Source organism: Epinephelus lanceolatus, chromosome 24 (genome assembly GCF_041903045.1).
Source record: "Epinephelus lanceolatus isolate andai-2023 chromosome 24, ASM4190304v1, whole genome shotgun sequence".
In the NCBI taxonomy this organism is placed as follows: domain Eukaryota; kingdom Metazoa; phylum Chordata; class Actinopteri; order Perciformes; family Serranidae; genus Epinephelus; species Epinephelus lanceolatus.
In genome coordinates, this window is record NC_135757.1 from 12,522,100 (window position 1) to 12,539,549 (window position 17,450).

Genomic DNA, 17,450 nt, shown 5'->3' on the forward strand with positions numbered 1-17,450 from the left:
GGCAGAGGGCAGAGTCTCTGCAGAAGAACACACTGCCACACACTTCGAGTCACGTGTGTGTAATAAGTGATGATTGAGTGAGATTTCATCTTCATGAGCCTATACATTGCTTTTAGGGAAATTCCTCAAAGTGTATCATTAAACCAGGTCATATATGATCTGGCTAAGCAGTAACTGTACTTACATGTATTCGCGATGTGCTGAGTGGACGGCTGCAGCGTTGCTGTACCGCCAAAGTACAATAACAGAGGACAACACATCCAGCGTGGCGTCAAACTGCAGAGTGAAAGCAAAGAACATTTTACATTCTCTCCACTACAACATACAGCTTTAGCCATCATAGCTTTAGTGAAGGGAGGCTTTACGATCGACTTACAGCAAATCCAAAAGCTGAAGCACTGTGGCGCATGATGGAAACAGCTGGAAAGAAAACAGAGAGAGGGACAATGAACAACAAATAACACTGATACAATGTGCTTGTTGCATAGTTTGTGTTCATTGATAGTCATTCAAAACATATTCTTACTAGAAAAATTCATTTAATGGGGAAAATACACACATCTTCCATCCATCAAATCACCACTTCTTCCTTTACACAGTCATTGATTATTCCGAATATTGTGTTTAATAAATCTTTTGTCCAAGTTTCCTCCTTTAATGCTGCTGGCTTTACTATTGAACTCATTCTTTATCTCTTTATGTTACTGTAGCCTGCTGACAGGAGACATGTTATATCCTTATATGCATAAAAACACAAGACGAAAGTATTTTTTTGGAGCAATACTGACAGCAGAAAATGTGTTTTCCTGTCACTGTGTACATGAACAAATAATTGGGTGACTGCTGAGACAGCCCTTGTTCACTGCAGTTTAGGACATTATTAAACTGCAGACGGATCATTATCAAATTAGTCCAGAGGTGCATTTTTGCGAGGACTTGTGTTTCTAGTTTTTATTAATTTGTGCAGCAAACCTGCCAGACAGGCCGGATAAGATGCTTTCTGTTGGCTGAAGTGATTTAGTTATCAGCGTATTACGTGCCTGTTTTGGCCCAATTATAATGAGCTGAAGCTGTGTTGAAAACAAACACTGAGACTGAACCGCTGTGTGTGATCATCTGCACACACACACACCTGCAATGGCAGGGAAAGAGAAGAGGAGGAAGGAGAGAGAAAAGGGAGAAAGATGCAGATAGATAGAGGGGAGGAATCCTCTCCTCTCCACCCAGGTTTATTTTTAGCGACACTCACTGGGGGCCAGAAACTCGCCTCAGCACTGCATACAGAAACACAGCATTGTGTGGTATGTCTTTCTCTGTGCTTCCCCTTTAGCCACTCATTTTCCTTCTGTTGCAATGATAGCGAAATCATGTTTTCTTCCATCTCCTTTCCCCCCTTTCCCCTTTTTCTGTCCCCCTCCAGTCACTGAAGATCCCCCTTTTTCTTCATCATCCTTCATCCTTTTCTTGTTTCATCTACATTCAGTTGCTCTCTCTGGGCTGAAGGTGCAATCTTCTTCTTCCCCAGACCAAAATGAAAGCAGAAATGAATGCTGCCTTCACTTGCGTTTGCAAAAACATGAACAACCCTTGAATACAAATGAGTAGGTGGGACTTTTTATGACACCAGATATCTGCAGAGATGCAGCACGGAAGCAGTGACAACAAGTGATTGTTAAAAATGATCTATACGACAACTTCTGGTCCATTTAGCAAAAAGCCACATACACAGTCTGACAATACGTCACTCTAGCCTTGACATGCGAAGTAGCTCTTTGCTGTTGACTTGAAAATGAGATAAAACCAGAATAAAACAGTTTTATGACATAGAATAGATTATTTCTAACCAAAAGAATCAGAACACATCGTATTCATTCATATTCATATTAATGAGGAAAAAAGCTTTGAAACAGAAGTTTTAAGGGCAACAGTTGGTGCCATCTTGTAGTTGAATGCTGCACTTCCTCATCCCTCAAATTATCTAGCTCAACTTTAATTTTACTTCTAAAGGTCAGTGCACAAATTAAACACTACTTAAACTCTTCCAGGTTCCATTTACACAAAGGCTAGACTGGCGGGAACACAATGCAGCCATGCACACACAGTTACTAATGACTTTTCGATACAGTCACAAGCCACACAACACATTTTTAAATGCGTCATAAAACACAAAATAACACTTCAGGCCCTTAACATCAATACCTGCATCAGCTGTAGACAGTAGGCCCAGTATATAACATCTACTTACACAAGAAAACCATCACTGTCAATGGAGTGGCACCACTGACGAGAGAACACACTGTGCTGAACTCAAGACTAGGTCAAACTTCTCTAACAGTCAACATGGCACACACATCAATGATTGACACAACACACACTGTCCAAACAATACTACTCATGTCCTTAATTGACAGTTAATAGTCAGTATAACGACATGTGTACTCACCAGCCACAGAAGAACACTCATTTGTAACAGCTTAAATAGCATCTTCATATCACCTCAATGACACAAGTGCAGTTTCAAAACGGCGCCTGGCTAGGTGAAGCTCATCAACGTATATCGTCACTTACTTCATAAAGTCAGGCATTTTTGGCGTAACAGTCGACTTACACCTTCGTTACTTTTAACGAAGCAATAATTCGGTCTATAACATCTCACAAAGTCACCGCACAAACATAATACTATTTATTTTACTCTTGGCTAGCGCAGTTTAGCTAACTGTTAGCGAGCTCACCCAACCGTCACCGGTGCAACCAAACTTGTCTCTCTGACGCACGCGCTCCCAGCAGCCAATCAAAAGAGGAGTTCAACTGGCGGCGCTTTTGCTTTTGCACATAGTTACTAAAGTTATTTATATTTAATTATAAATTCATCTTATTGGATTCACGTTCATACAAACATTTGATTTAAAAAAAATAATTCGATAAAAATAGAGGAAATGTTTAGGGGCGCTTAGCGGATGCTCAAGCCTTTTCGGGGGAGCTCGAGCGCCCCCTGCTGCTGCTTTTGTGTTATGAAGACATTTCTCTGAGATATATATACATACATACATATATATATATATATATACAGTACAGGCCAAAAGTTTGGACACACCTTCTCATTCAATGCGTTTTCTTTATTTTCATGACTATTTACATTGTAGATTCTCACTGAAGGCATCAAAACTATGAATGAACACATGTGGAGTTATGTACTTAACAAAAAAAGGTGAAATAACTGAAAACATGTTTTATATTCTAGTTTCTTCAAAATAGCCACCCTTTGCTCTGATTACTACTTTGCACACTCTTGGCATTCTCTTGATGAGCTTCAAGAGGTAGTCACCTGAAATGGTTTCCACTTCACAGGTGTGCCTTATCAGGGTTAATTAGTGGAATTTCTTGCTTTATCAATGGGGTTGGGACCATCAATTGTGTTGTGCAGAAGTCAGGTTAATACACAGCCGACAGCCCTATTGGACAACTGTTAAAATTCATATTATGGCAAGAACCAATCAGCTAACTAAAGAAAAACGAGTGGCCATCATTACTTTAAGAAATGAAGGTCAGTCAGTCCGGAAAATTGCAAAAACTTTAAATGTGTCCCCAAGTGGAGTCGCAAAAACCATCAAGCGCTACAACGAAACTGGCACACATGAGGACCGACCCAGGAAAGGAAGACCAAGAGTCACCTCTGCTTCTGAGGATAAGTTCATCCGAGTCACCAGCCTCAGAAATCGCAAGTTAACAGCAGCTCAGATCAGAGACCAGATGAATGCCACACAGAGTTCTAGCAGCAGACCCATCTCTAGAACAACTGTTAAGAGGAGACTGCGCGAATCAGGCCTTAATGGTCAAATAGCTTCTAGGAAACCACTGCTAAGGAGAGGCAACAAGCAGAAGAGATTTGTTTGGGCCAAGAAACACAAGGAATGGACATTAGACCAGTGGAAATCTGTGCTTTGGTCTGATGAGTCCAAATTTGAGATCTTTGGTTCCAACCGCCGTGTCTTTGTGAGACGCAGAAAAGGTGAACGGATGGATTCCACATGCCTGGTTCCCACTGTGAAGCATGGAGGAGGAGGTGTGATGGTGTGGGGGTGTTTTGCTGGTGACACTGTTGGGGATTTATTCAAAATTGAAGACACACTGAACCAGCATGGCTACCACAGCATCCTGCAGCGACATGCCATCCCATCCAGTTTGCGTTTAGTTGGACGATCATTTATTTTTCAACAGGACAATGACCCCAAACACACCTCCAGGCTGTGTAAGGGCTATTTGACCAAGAAGGAGAGCGATGGAGTGCTGCGGCAGATGACCTGGCCTCCACAGTCACCGGACCTGAACCCAATCGAGATGGTTTGGGGTGAGCTGGACCGCAGAGTGAAGGCAAAGGGGCCAACAAGTGCTAAACACCTCTGGGAACTCCTTCAAGACTGTTGGAAAACCATTTCAGGTGACTACCTCTTGAAGCTCATGGAGAGAATGCCAAGAGTGTGCAAAGCAGTAATCAGAGCAAAGGGTGGCTATTTTGAAGAAACTAGAATATAAAACATGTTTTCAGTTATTTCACCTTTTTTTGTTAAGTACATAACTCCACATGTGTTCATTCATAGTTTTGATGCCTTCAGTGAGAATCTACAATGTAAATAGTCATGAAAATAAAGAAAACACATTGAATGAGAAGGTGTGTCCAAACTTTTGGCCTGTACTGTATATACATATACATATATATATATATATATATATATATATACAGTACAGGCCAAAAGTTTGGACACACCTTCTCATTCAATGCGTTTTCTTTATTTTCATGACTATTTACATCGTAGATTCTCACTGAAGGCATCAAAACTATGAATGAACACATGTGGAGTTATGTACTTAACAAAAAAAGGTGAAATAACTGAAAACATGTTTTATATTCTAGTTTCTTCAAAATAGCCACCCTTTGCTCTGATTACTGCTTTGCACACTCTTGGCATTCTCTCCATGAGCTTCAAGAGGTAGTCACCTGAAATGGTTTCCACTTCACAGGTGTGCCTTATCAGGGTTAATTAGTGGAATTTCTTGCTTTATCAATGGGGTTGGGACCATCAGTTGTGTTGTGCAGAAGTCAGGTTAATACACAGCCGACAGCCCTATTGGACAACTGTTAACATTCATATTATGGCAAGAACCAATCAGCTAACTAAAGAAAAACGAGTGGCCATCATTACTTTAAGAAATGAAGGTCAGTCAGTCCGGAAAATTGCAAAAACTTTAAATGTGTCCCCAAGTGGAGTCGCAAAAACCATCAAGCGCTACAACGAAACTGGCACACATGAGGACCGACCCAGGAAAGGAAGACCAAGAGTCACCTCTGCTTCTGAGGATAAGTTCATCCGAGTCACCAGCCTCAGAAATCGCAAGTTAACAGCAGCTCAGATCAGAGACCAGATGAATGCCACACAGAGTTCTAGCAGCAGACCCATCTCTAGAACAACTGTTAAGAGGAGACTGCGCCAATCAGGCCTTCATGGTCAAATAGCTGCTAGGAAACCACTGCTAAGGAGAGGCAACAAGCAGAAGAGATTTGTTTGGGCCAAGAAACACAAGGAATGGACATTAGACCAGTGGAAATCTGTGCTTTGGTCTGATGAGTCCAAATTTGAGATCTTTGGTTCCAACTGCCGTGTCTTTGTGAGACGCAGAAAAGGCGAACGGATGGATTCCACATGCCTGGTTCCCACTGTGAAGCATGGAGGAGGAGGTGTGATGGTGTGGGGGTGTTTTGCTGGTGACACTGTTGGGGATTTATTCAAAATTGAAGGCACACTGAACCAGCATGGCTACCACAGCATCCTGCAGCGACATGCCATCCCATCCGGTTTGCGTTTAGTTGGACGATCATTTATTTTTCAACAGGACAATGACCCCAAACACACCTCCAGGCTGTGTAAGGGCTATTTGACCAAGAAGGAGAGTGATGGAGTGCTGCGGCAGATGACCTGGCCTCCACAGTCACCGGACCTGAACCCAATCCAGATGGTTTGGGGTGAGCTGGACCGCAGAGTGAAGGCAAAGGGGCCAACAAGTGCTAAACACCTCTGGGAACTCCTTCAAGACTGTTGGAAAACCATTTCAGGTGACTACCTCTTGAAGCTCATCATATATATATATATATATATATATATATATATATATATATATATATATATATTGGTTAGAGAGGACTGCAAAACCTAGTGGATTCCAGATTTGAATCATCATCACATATAAATCATAGCCTGCGGTGTATACTGTATGATGCATATGAAATGAAAACTTCACACGTTGTTCATGGCATGGTTGATCTCTTATTCAAACACCCAGGCTGGAGATATTCTCATCAAAACATGTCAAACCCTGTGTGCCTCAGCTCTCAGTGTGGTTACAGATGTATGATACAGCAAATAAAACCTGACAGCTTTTCAAATGAAGGTAAATAGAGAGGGAGGGACTGTGTAGACACCCAAGTGACACATATCTGCCAGAGTTGACTTAAAAAGGAAAATGTAGCAGGAGCATGAGGCTGTCTTGTTTTGATTACATGTGAAGCACTTTGACACATCAGCTGAGCCTGTACTGTATGTATAAGCACAAAAACATGCAGCAGGGCTTATAAATAAAAATTCACAAAGAGCCTCAGAAAGAGAAAAGAATGAAAGGGGAGCTCACGCAGATTCAGTTTTTGGCTGAAATACAAAACCATCTACTATATCATCAAGGGGGCAGATTCGTACCCACAGGCTAAACTTTTGCTTTCATGCAATTTTATAGAATTTTCATTTGGGATGGAAGCCCCACAGATGTGCCAGTAACATCATGAGCTGCTGGTCCAAATCCAGAAATGTATGCTCCTCCTCCCTCATGACCTCTTTCCTTCTTTTCCTCCTCCTAGCTCCTTCATTAGGAACAGAAAGCAGAAATTGTGTGTAAATGAATCTGCTGCGGCTCTGCAGTCGTCAAAGCTGAGCCCAGCGATGGCTAATTGGCTCCCAAGAAAGCTGGGTGGGTGTCAGCAGGGACGGAGCTCCAGCATCACATCAGGCTATCACACACACACACACACACACACACACACACACACACAGGCGCACACGCATATATGAGGTCTCTCGTCTTCCTGTCTCCCCCCTCCTCACTGCTTGTCACATCTGACAAGAGAAGCAGGAGAACAGAAGATAAAACACCATCCAAGCTCTGACGCTTTATTGGCTGTTTCTGGAGCTGCATTATGCATATCAGTGAAACGCTTTGCTGTCAAGGTTGTTTTTACAGTTGGTGGACTGATGGTGTTTGTCTCACTGTGTTGTTGTAGCACACGACTCGTTGTTAAAGCAGCAGCGAGTGGCTCGATTACATTCTCGTTCCTTCATTCAGCTCAGCTCTACTCTGCTCGATTCATTGTAGGAAGGATTGCTTGGAAGGACTACGAGCTGGAGGTGAAATTCTGGGTTGCATAAAGAAAAAACTCTGACAACAAATCTGCTTCAGTTTGATCCAAACAGGACAGTTCAGACTGAATCTGTCCAGTCAGGAAGCTGTTCAGGCTTCAGTCGAAGGACAAAAATGAGACTGTGGTTACACACCTGATGATAAGAGGATGGTATCGATCTTCTCATCTAACCCTCTGCTACAAATCAAATGAGCGTGTTTGCCAAAAGGTCAAACTTTTTCCTTAACTAAAGAGCAAGTTCAGTTGGGAGTCTCTACCAATATAAACTGCTGCTGAAAGCCAGGTATGCTGGTCCCAGTCAATTGGAGTCATGCATGTTGTTTTCCCCACTGCAATGTCTACACATTAAACCCAAAGCTGCATCTGTCTGCACCCACTAAAATTCACACACACTTTCGGACATGTCAAAGAAGGAGTCTTTGCCATGTTTGAGTACTGCTAATGTTTTACAGGGTATCATTCTGTCATCGTGTAGAGCTGACAGGGAACAGCAGCAGGTGGTGGTGACTGGACCGGCTCTGCAGCAACCAAACAGTCAACTATAAGGCTGAAATCCCAATCGAGTTTTTCTTGGCTCTTTTAAAAGTTAAAAAATCTGCCTACCAGCGCCTCTGAAGATCACTAATTAACGTCTTATTTTGTTTGATCAATCCATACAAAAAAGAAGCATTAAACGAGCTATGTGCTGTAACTGTTTTTTTGGCAAACTCATTACACCCCTGCTGGTTGCCAAGAAACAGACAGAGCATGCAACTCCTGTAAATCACAAGTCGTTAGCTACATATTTACACTGAACAAAAATATAAACACAACACTTTTGTTTTTGCTCCCATTTTTCATGAGCTGAACTCAAAGATCTAAAACATTTTCTATACACACAAAAGACCATTTCCCTCAAATATTGTTCACAAATCTGTCTAAATCTGTGTTAGTGAGCACTTCTCCTTTGCCAAGATAATCCATCCCACCTCACAGGTGTGGCATATCAAGATGCTGATTAGACAGCATGATTATTGCACAGGTGTGCCTTAGGCTGGCCACAATAAAAGGCCACTCTGAAATGTGCAGTTTTGCTTTATTGGGGGGGTCTGGGGGGGTCAGAAAACCAGTCAGTATCTGGTGTGACCACCATTTGCCTCACGCAGTGCAACACATCTCCTTCGCATAGAGTTGATCAGGTTGTTGACTGTGTCCTGTGGAATGTTGGTCCACTCCTCTTCAATGGCTGTGCGAAGTTGCTGGATATTGGCAGGAACTGGAACACGCTGTCGTATACACCGATCCAGAGCATCCCAAACATGCTCAATGGGTGACATGTCCGGTGAGTATGCTGGCCAGGCAAGAACTGGTATGTTTTCAGCTTCCAGGAATTGTGTACAGATCCTTGCAACATGGGGCCGTGCATTATCATGCTGCAACATGAGGTGATGGTCGTGGATGAATGGCACAACAATGGGCCTCAGGATCTCGTCACGGTATCTCTGTGCATCCAAAATGCCATCAATAAAATGCACCTGTGTTCGCTGTCCATAACATGCGCCTGCCCATACCATAACCCCACCACCACCATGGGCCAGTAGATCCACAACGTTGACATCAGCAAACCGCTCACCCACGCGACGCCACACATGCTGTCTGCCATCTGCCCTGAACAGTGAAAACCGGGATTCATCCGTGAAGAGAACACCTCTCCAACGTGCCAGACGCCATCGAATGTGAGCATTTGCCCACTCAAGTCGGTTACGACGACGAACTGCAGTCAGGTCGAGACCCCAATGAGGACGACGAGCATGCAGATGAGCTTCCCTGAGACGGTTTCTGACAGTTTGTGCAGAAATTCTTTGGTTATGCAAACCGATTGATGCAGCAGCTGTCTGGGTGGCTGATCTCAGACGATCTTGGAGGTGAACATGCTGGATGTGGAGGTCCTGGGCTGGTGTGGTTACACGTGGTCTGCGGTTGTGAGGCCGGTTGGATGTACTGCCAAATTATCTGAAACACCTTTGGAGACGGCTTATGGTAGAGAAATGAACATCTGTGCCATTGTGCTGTGTGATAAAACTGAACATTTCAGAGTGGCCTTTTATTGTGGCCAGCCTAAGGCACACCTGTGCAATAATCATGCTGTCTAATCAGCATCTTGATATGCCACACCTGTGAGGTGGGATGGATTATCTCAGCAAAGGAGAAGTGCTCACTAACACAGATTTAGACAGATTTGTGAACAATATTTGAGGGGAAATGGTCTTCTGTGTATATAGAAAATGTTTTAGATCTTTGAGTTCAGCTCATGAAAAATAGGAGCAAAAACAAAAGTGTTGCATTTATATTTTTGTTCAGTGTAGCATGAGAGTGGTATCAATAATCTCATCTAAGCGAATGAGTGCATTTCTCAAAATGTTAAATTATTCCTTTCATAAGAAAAATGAACAGTGATAATCACAGTTTTATAAAACTGCCTGCTTTGTGGTGAAAATATGTAATTTTCAGCTTGTTCTATCTAATATCTAAATGATTCTATAGAGGCACTAAACATGGGGCAATACTTACACTTCATATTCTCTAATTCTCAAGACCATTATCTCTTTATAATTTAGTTTATTATTGATTATTAGGTATAGAGTCCATTAGTTTTAAGGGAGTTAGTTTTATCTGCATGGCTCATTTTATGATGTCATCATAATGGTGACATCATTTTATGATGTCACCATTATGCAGGAAGCTCCTTATAGGAACAGACATGCCAACGTGTTGTCCAAGCACAGTGCTACTGTAACAAGCATAAAGGAGGACAGAGTGTGGTGCTAACAGCTGGTTAATAACAGGACTCTTCCCACACAGTCTTTGCTTATTAAAACTGTTCTTATTTACAACAGGGAGGATATGTTTTACTTTCAGTACACATTGGCTTGTTTCCAAAGAGCTAGTGACAGTTAAACCTCCTGTGATCATGTAACTGGTGCACTTGTTTGCTCATAAAATTTCATTTTCACTACAGTGTCAAATAGGACGTTTGTTGCAGGTGAGACCTATTTACATATTATCCTATTCTGAAATGATATGATATGGTATGGTATTAATATATAAATCTATTATAAATCAGTAATATAATTTGCAGCTTTTCTGACACAATAAAAGCAGACTACAGGCAACATTTTTTCACCACAACACAAAGCATCTACAACTGAGCTAAGTGGGACTGGATTCTTCAGTTTGCATTGAATGGACCTCTCAGAGAGGAATGTATTTAACATATAGTATAAGTAACTTAACACACACATACATGAAAGAGAAGGAAGTTGTAAGACAGGCCTGTCCAGTCCTGCCTCTCTGCCGGTGTTTCCTTATCAGAACAGGAAGTGGGCAAAATGTTTGAAACAACACGGACTGAGCTCAGGAAGAGGCTCTGATTTTCCAAAACAAAACGTCTCCATCCTTTAACCACTTCACTCCAACAACGTGCTTGGTTGCTTCATAATTCTGACACAAGTGGTCAACTTATTCCAAAAAATCTAATTCTGACTACTAATTTTATCCTCAAACAAGAATCCAGTTAACTGCTGAACCACTTTTCATCACACAGGTCTGCTTTACTCTGGAAATAACACAATTATGTCTTTGTAATGACGCTGGCTCGGCGTGACTGGAAGTCAGATCACTATTTACTGGAGTCACTGCTGTTCCATCCACCTCATTCATCTCTTCCGCTGCTCATTTCTGCAGGTCATTTGCAAGCAGTGCCATGTTTCATTTATGAGAAAGAGCGGGCATGATGTGGCATGTGAGCGGCACCACTGCACGACGGCACAGATGTGATTAAAATGCCTGATGAGGTCCAGTTTGCACATGTGGAAAGTCTTTCTCAGCAGGCTCAATGGACATTTCATCTCAAAAGCATTTGAAAACACAGTCACGGAGAAGAAGAGCAGCATGCTATCTTTCTTTAGCATTACAGGAAACCCATATCTCTGCACATCTGCAAACCAATGCTGAGGTGATTGGCTACACTGCAGCAGAGCTTGTCCTCTTTACGTATGCATCTGTCAAGCACTAATCTGCATTTACTGCAGGGGAGGAAGAAGCATCACTTGAATATAGACAAGAGTAACTGTGCTATTCTGATAATCAAAAATCATCTCGAGCACCACTTGTCAGATTTTACGTCATGTTTGTAATGATGTGGGACATACATTCATCTCTAGATGTCTTCAAGTCTGTCAGATGTTTGAGGAATCTGCTGGATTCTCTAACACTGGCCTTCAAATTCAATCTAACAAATTGAAAAGCATGATGAAATATAACCTGAATTACACCTACAGAGTGAATCACTTCTATCCTAAATTAGATTCAAAGTGGGAACCTTTGACATCTGAGAGACAGTCAGAATTCTTCCCTTTCTCTTGTCAATGTCAAAACCCAGAATGATTCATCCGAACGCTTAAGACCGAGATACTCAAACTTGTTCTGCCTCTGAAAGGAATGAAACTTCAAAACAACAGCAAAAGTGAAGGTCGATCTCACTCTTGACAGCACAAACGTTCCATGTTGCTTTCTTAACTGAGGGAAATTGTCATTTAACGTGGAAGCGGTGGTAGGCAAAAGGTTTAGGAGAGAATGAAGCAGGATCTCGGCATGACGAGTGGACCGCCAAAGCAGCGTGTTCACATCAGTTTCTTGTTCTTCATGTTGTCTTTCTTTGAAGTACTGTTGTTTAATCAGGCTGTTGGGCGTCACATTGATCAGCAGGGTGTCACAGTAATTAACAAACCCGTCGTTCAACTGAAGAACCGAACAGCAGGCATCAATATTTCTTTGTATTCTATTTGTGTCTATGATCAGAACTGTAAAAAACATCACTTCCTGTGAGCCAAAGGACTCGTCAAAGGAGGAGTGTTACTCACTGAAAGCAGCGATGGCCAGGATGATGGTGATCGCTATGGACACCCAAGACACCCACAGAGCTTTCTTGCGGTAACTTTGTGCTTCATGAGGCTTCAGACGCATGCTGCTCTCCAGAAGGCCTGTAGACGACATACAGGGCAAAGTGACCCACAGCATCCAGACAAATATGACTCAGAAAGGGCAGGGTAGGAAAACAGAGGGGGTGGTTTAACTCAGCTTTACTGCTTTAAAGTTCAGTTTCCACATTTAGAAAATCTGCATATGTATTATTGTAACACCAAACTAACAACCATTAAACTGACTGATAATATGCAATGTGACTTGTATATTGGACAGATTAAAATTCTGTGCTACAGGAAAAGTTACGGGGTCACAAAAGTGACTGCAATTTAAATACTAAATGGAACATAAATGTCTGTACCAAATGTCATGGTAATCCATTCAACAGCTGTCAAGGCATTTCACAGATAATCTCAAACGCCATGGTGGCACTGGAGGAAGTCACTGTGTAGACCATGAATGTCTACACACTTTCAGGGCAATCCATCCATATGTTGATTGAGTATATAGGTACAAAGTGGTCAACTCAAATATATGATGATGGTGCTTGTTGCTGATTCTCAATATACAACAGTAGACTGAGGAAAACTGCACAGTAACCCAAAAGTAACTAATAGTTATGACACTGCATTACTGATTTGGATGGATCCTATTTCAGTAAACTTAATCCACAAAATGTAATAAGAAAAAATGTTTTCTGTAAAACATTTCCTGTGAGCCATAATGTAATAAATTACATTATAAGACTGTCACTGACATGAAAACCATGTGAGAAGCTCAGGGGGCAAATGTGTCTTTTCTCTCTGAGCTGCTAAAAATAGCTAAATAGGCAACTAAATGTGACCCCAACTAAACAGTCTTTTTTGTGAGTTGTCATAAGCTTAAAAGGTCCCTAGTTTGATATTTAAAGAGTAACTTCACACTAAATTCACTTTTTGAGTCTGATCCTGTTTAGTATTCATCCAAACATTTTCCTTTACCAGGGAAACTCAAGTTTTCTATCCTCTAGACCAGTGGTTCTCAACCAGGGGTTCGGGAGCCCCCAAGGATCATTGAGGGGGTTCCAGGGGATTCCCGGAAAATGGGGAACAGTTCATTTTCACTATCTAAAGGTCTAGTATGTAAGATTTTGTGGCATCTAGCAGTGAGGCTACTGAACTAAAACTTGTCATGTGTGCTGAGTGTAATAATGCAAAAGCTCTTTTCTAGAGCCAATATTTGGTTTGTCCATTTATGGCTACTGTAGAACAATATGGCAAACTTCACGAAGGAAGACCTGCTCCGTATGTAGATGTAAACAGCTCATTCTAAGGTGACAGAAACACAATGATTCATAGTTTGAGGTAATTATAAACTAATGAAAACATAGTTATGAATATAACATACCATTTATGTCAATATGCCACTGAATTTTACACACCAGACCTTTAACTCACCAGGGGACAGAGCCCAATGTGAGTAAAAGTCATAAAGAGTGACTATTCTGATCATAGGTTTCACAACCCCCACTGTTACCTCCTCAGAACTATTGATGTTACCATAACTAACCAAAATCTTTTCAGATGGAGGTCCCTGAAGTGAAATTTTATCTAATTTAGGGTTCCTTGACACAAAAAGAGGTTGAGAACCACTGCTTAAGACCCTGAAATCATTTGTGTAAAATCTATGAAGTCCCTTTAGTTAATCTGGATCCTCCACATCTTCCAGGCAGCTATATTCCACTTTTTTTCACTTTGGTATGACAATAAACTTGCAGAGGCTTGAAATATGCCTGAGTTATCCACTCAAATTAATTGTTTGCTTTTGTGTGAGTCAGAGTTACAGGACTGTTATGTAGTAATATTGTAAGGACAGACTGTTCTGAGAAGTCTGAAACATTCCAAACCAATCTCTTCTTAGCACCCTCATAATAATCTTCTCTTTTTACCTCATCAAAACTTATCAAAGAGACCTCTATTTCAAGATATGGCCCAATACTGTGTCAATATTTAATATCTAATTACTCAGGCTGGCAAAAATACAAAAACGATGTTATCTGTGGCATCTTTAAGATATGGAACACCTGCCAGTGTTTAAATGGCTGTCTGTGGGCTTCACTCTTTCCCAAAGGCAATCCATTAATTTATTCACAAAACCTGTAATCACTGCACAGTATTTAAGGTAACATATGTCCAACAGATTACTCTGTGTTCAATTTCTGCTCAGCTCTGTAAATAATTCATCATATTGACCATTACATTAAAGTGTCAGTCATTAGTTATAGCCTGCCATCTCTTTCCCCCAGAAATAAAGTCTCATTTGTGCGCAATTTGGAACGTCTAGGAGCAAATTACATAAAGGAGTACAGGTGTGAGCAGATTCAAAGTGTATTACAGTGTAATATACTTTACATAGGGCTGCTCTCCATGGCATTACGCACAGTGTGCGCCCTGGCCACGGGGCACCCTGTGAATCCTACACTTTTAACATATTTCACTTACCTCCGTCCTCTATGCTGTCTGTTATCTTCATCTCCTGATCCATCTTTAAACCTTCTCCCTGACTTTCTGTGTTGGGCTGCTGCTGCTGCTGCTGCTGTTGCTGCTGCTGGGAGTCCGCCTGCTCGCACTGCCCGTTCACCACCGTGGGGTCCACTACTACAACCGGGTCCGGGACGGCGGTGGAGTCTGGCGGTGTGGGGTCCGTCATCTTCTCGGCAGGTTGCGGTTCCAGTGTTGCACTCCAAAAATGTCACACCTGGGCGAGAAGTGCAAGCGTTCAACGTGGGGAGACACCCAGAGACAGAGAAGGAGGGAGACTCCTTGCAGGGCTGCAGGTCCAGTTGCGCCAAATTGCACACTGTGAGGTGAAACAATACCGGAAATTAGGAGGAGTGAACTTCAAAACAAACGCCTACCTGAAACAAAATAAAAAGTATTTATCATTACGATATTGTATTGATACCCAAAATACTGTAATAATTTGGGCGATTTAAATTTAAGGACTGTATATTTGGACACTTTACCTGAGAGTGCCACTTTATACTTAAACTAAACTACATTTCCAACGGATCTAGGTATTTTTTTAAAAGTACCCAAATCCGTTTGTGTACGTTAAATTTATTTATTTATTTAACGTACACAGTTAGGCTACTAGTTACATTTTAGATTGAATTCCTCATTCAAAACACATGATAAATGAAAATATCACGCATTATTGTAGATAATAATGTGGTTAAAATAGGCTCTAATGCTGTTTAGTAGCCTAAATGCCTGACTGCAGACCTTACACTTCTAGCTTAATTTTATATTGTTTTAATGGTACTTTTACTTGGTTGAGTAAAAACAGCTGAGTTCTTTATCACTAGCTTATTAAAGCTCAAAGTTGTATGTTTTCCTCCACAGAAATAGGCTGGCTATTTATTTTGAAGGCGGTAACCGGTAGTATGGCCGTCTAATGACAAACCTGATGCTCCCAGTCTGGACAAGCAAAAGAAACAAATATTCACAAGCGGCTCCAATTCGCGACGTCGTGAAATATCCGCACCTGGACTCTAATTAACAGTCCCGGTGGAGCTCACGAGACCTGCGCTCGCGCTGGAGTCGAGCAAAGCTGCTGCTGTGCCGCGCGCTCTGCGCCACACGCGCGAGGAAAACATCTGTCCCATGTGGATTGAGCGAGCCGGCGGACGTGCAGACAGACTAGACCCGTTGCTCGGCTGTCTCGTGCGCTGTTTGACAGATAATAATGTGGTAATAAGTTAGACGCAACGGATTGTCCTCATGAGCGGAAAACCAGCACATAGGGGTATTTCTTACTTTACTTTTCTGTCACCACACCCTCAAATAAAGATGGTCATTTTCATCATTTTGTTCGGTGTCAGAGGGCAACTACAATCAGGTCTCATAAGTCTGAGGTGTGACGACTTTATGTTTTGGCTTTGAATAATTAGGCTATTACACTACACCGGGGGAAAGCAACGGGATTCCGGTAACGGGTTGCTAAGATACAGAGCTACTTGATAAGCAGGCAGACTTATTCTGCTTCCTCTGGGGTACAACCGTGAGCTGATGTGGGGCTTTCATGTATAAACAAATGTCGGTCCACTTTGACTATAAAAAACAATTTCCACATGTAAGGGGGGTTGATTAAAATATGAGGCCTATCACATTCAGTTTTTTGACATTTCATAAACAGACTCCACACTTGAATCAGCATTAACCAGGTTGCATGTTGTTATTCTGGAATTCATACAGCCCAGGCCACAGCTAATTAGTAAACCCATGCTTCACGTGAATCTTGTTTTCTTGGACCACTTGGGCCAGAGGGAGTTTTCACTCACTGAGCCTGACTTCTGTTTTTGGTCTCTGCCTCCATTTAGTGGTGAAAACAGAGTAATGCAGGCCAGATGAAATTCTGATAACAAATATAATGAAGCCACATTTCAGTGAATAACAACCTCAGCTGTGATCTGATTCCCTTATCATATTGACCAAATATTAAAAAGGACTACACCCATTTTCAAGATTCATGTTATTACAAAGGTCTAAGACAGTCCAAAAATATTGGTATTAACATGAACAACTCTCTCCCAAATCCAAAAACTAGAGCACTCACTGGCCACTTTATTAGGTACACCTTGCCAGTACCAGGTTGGACCCCTTTTGCCTTCAGAACTGCCTTAATTCTCGTTGTCATAGATTCAACAAGGTGCTGGAAACATTCCTCAGACATTTTGGTCCATATTGACATGATGACATCCCACAGTTGCTGCAGATTTGTCAGCCCGCACATCTATGATAAGAATCTCCCATTCCACCACATCCCAAAGGTGCTCTATTGGACTGAGATCTGGTGACTGTGGAGGCCATTGGAGTACAGTGAACTCAATGTCATGTTTGAGAAACCAGTTTAAGATAATCTGAGCTTTGTGACATGGTGCGTTATCCTGCTGGAAGTAGCCATGAGAAGATGGGTACACTGTGGTCATAAAGGGATGGACACGGTCAGCAACAATACTCAGGTAGGCTGTGGTGTTTAAACCATG

General features: G+C 41.9%; 1 protein-coding gene across 1 annotated transcript in view; it reads right to left on the reverse strand.

The window, feature by feature from the left end:
- LOC117249804 (transmembrane protein 163a) overlaps positions 1 to 15,259 on the reverse strand; it is a 34,550-nt gene extending 19,291 nt beyond the window's left edge. Inside the window, exons 1-4 of the mRNA XM_033615534.2 lie at positions 14,905 to 15,259; positions 12,364 to 12,483; positions 377 to 420; positions 185 to 276 (exon numbers count right to left, since the gene is read on the reverse strand). Coding sequence (XP_033471425.2) covers positions 185 to 276; positions 377 to 420; positions 12,364 to 12,483; positions 14,905 to 15,112 — 464 coding nt within the window. The 5' untranslated portion in view covers positions 15,113 to 15,259. The remainder of the gene's footprint in view (positions 1 to 184; positions 277 to 376; positions 421 to 12,363; positions 12,484 to 14,904) is intronic.
- Between the last annotated feature and the right edge of the window lie 2,191 nt (positions 15,260 to 17,450).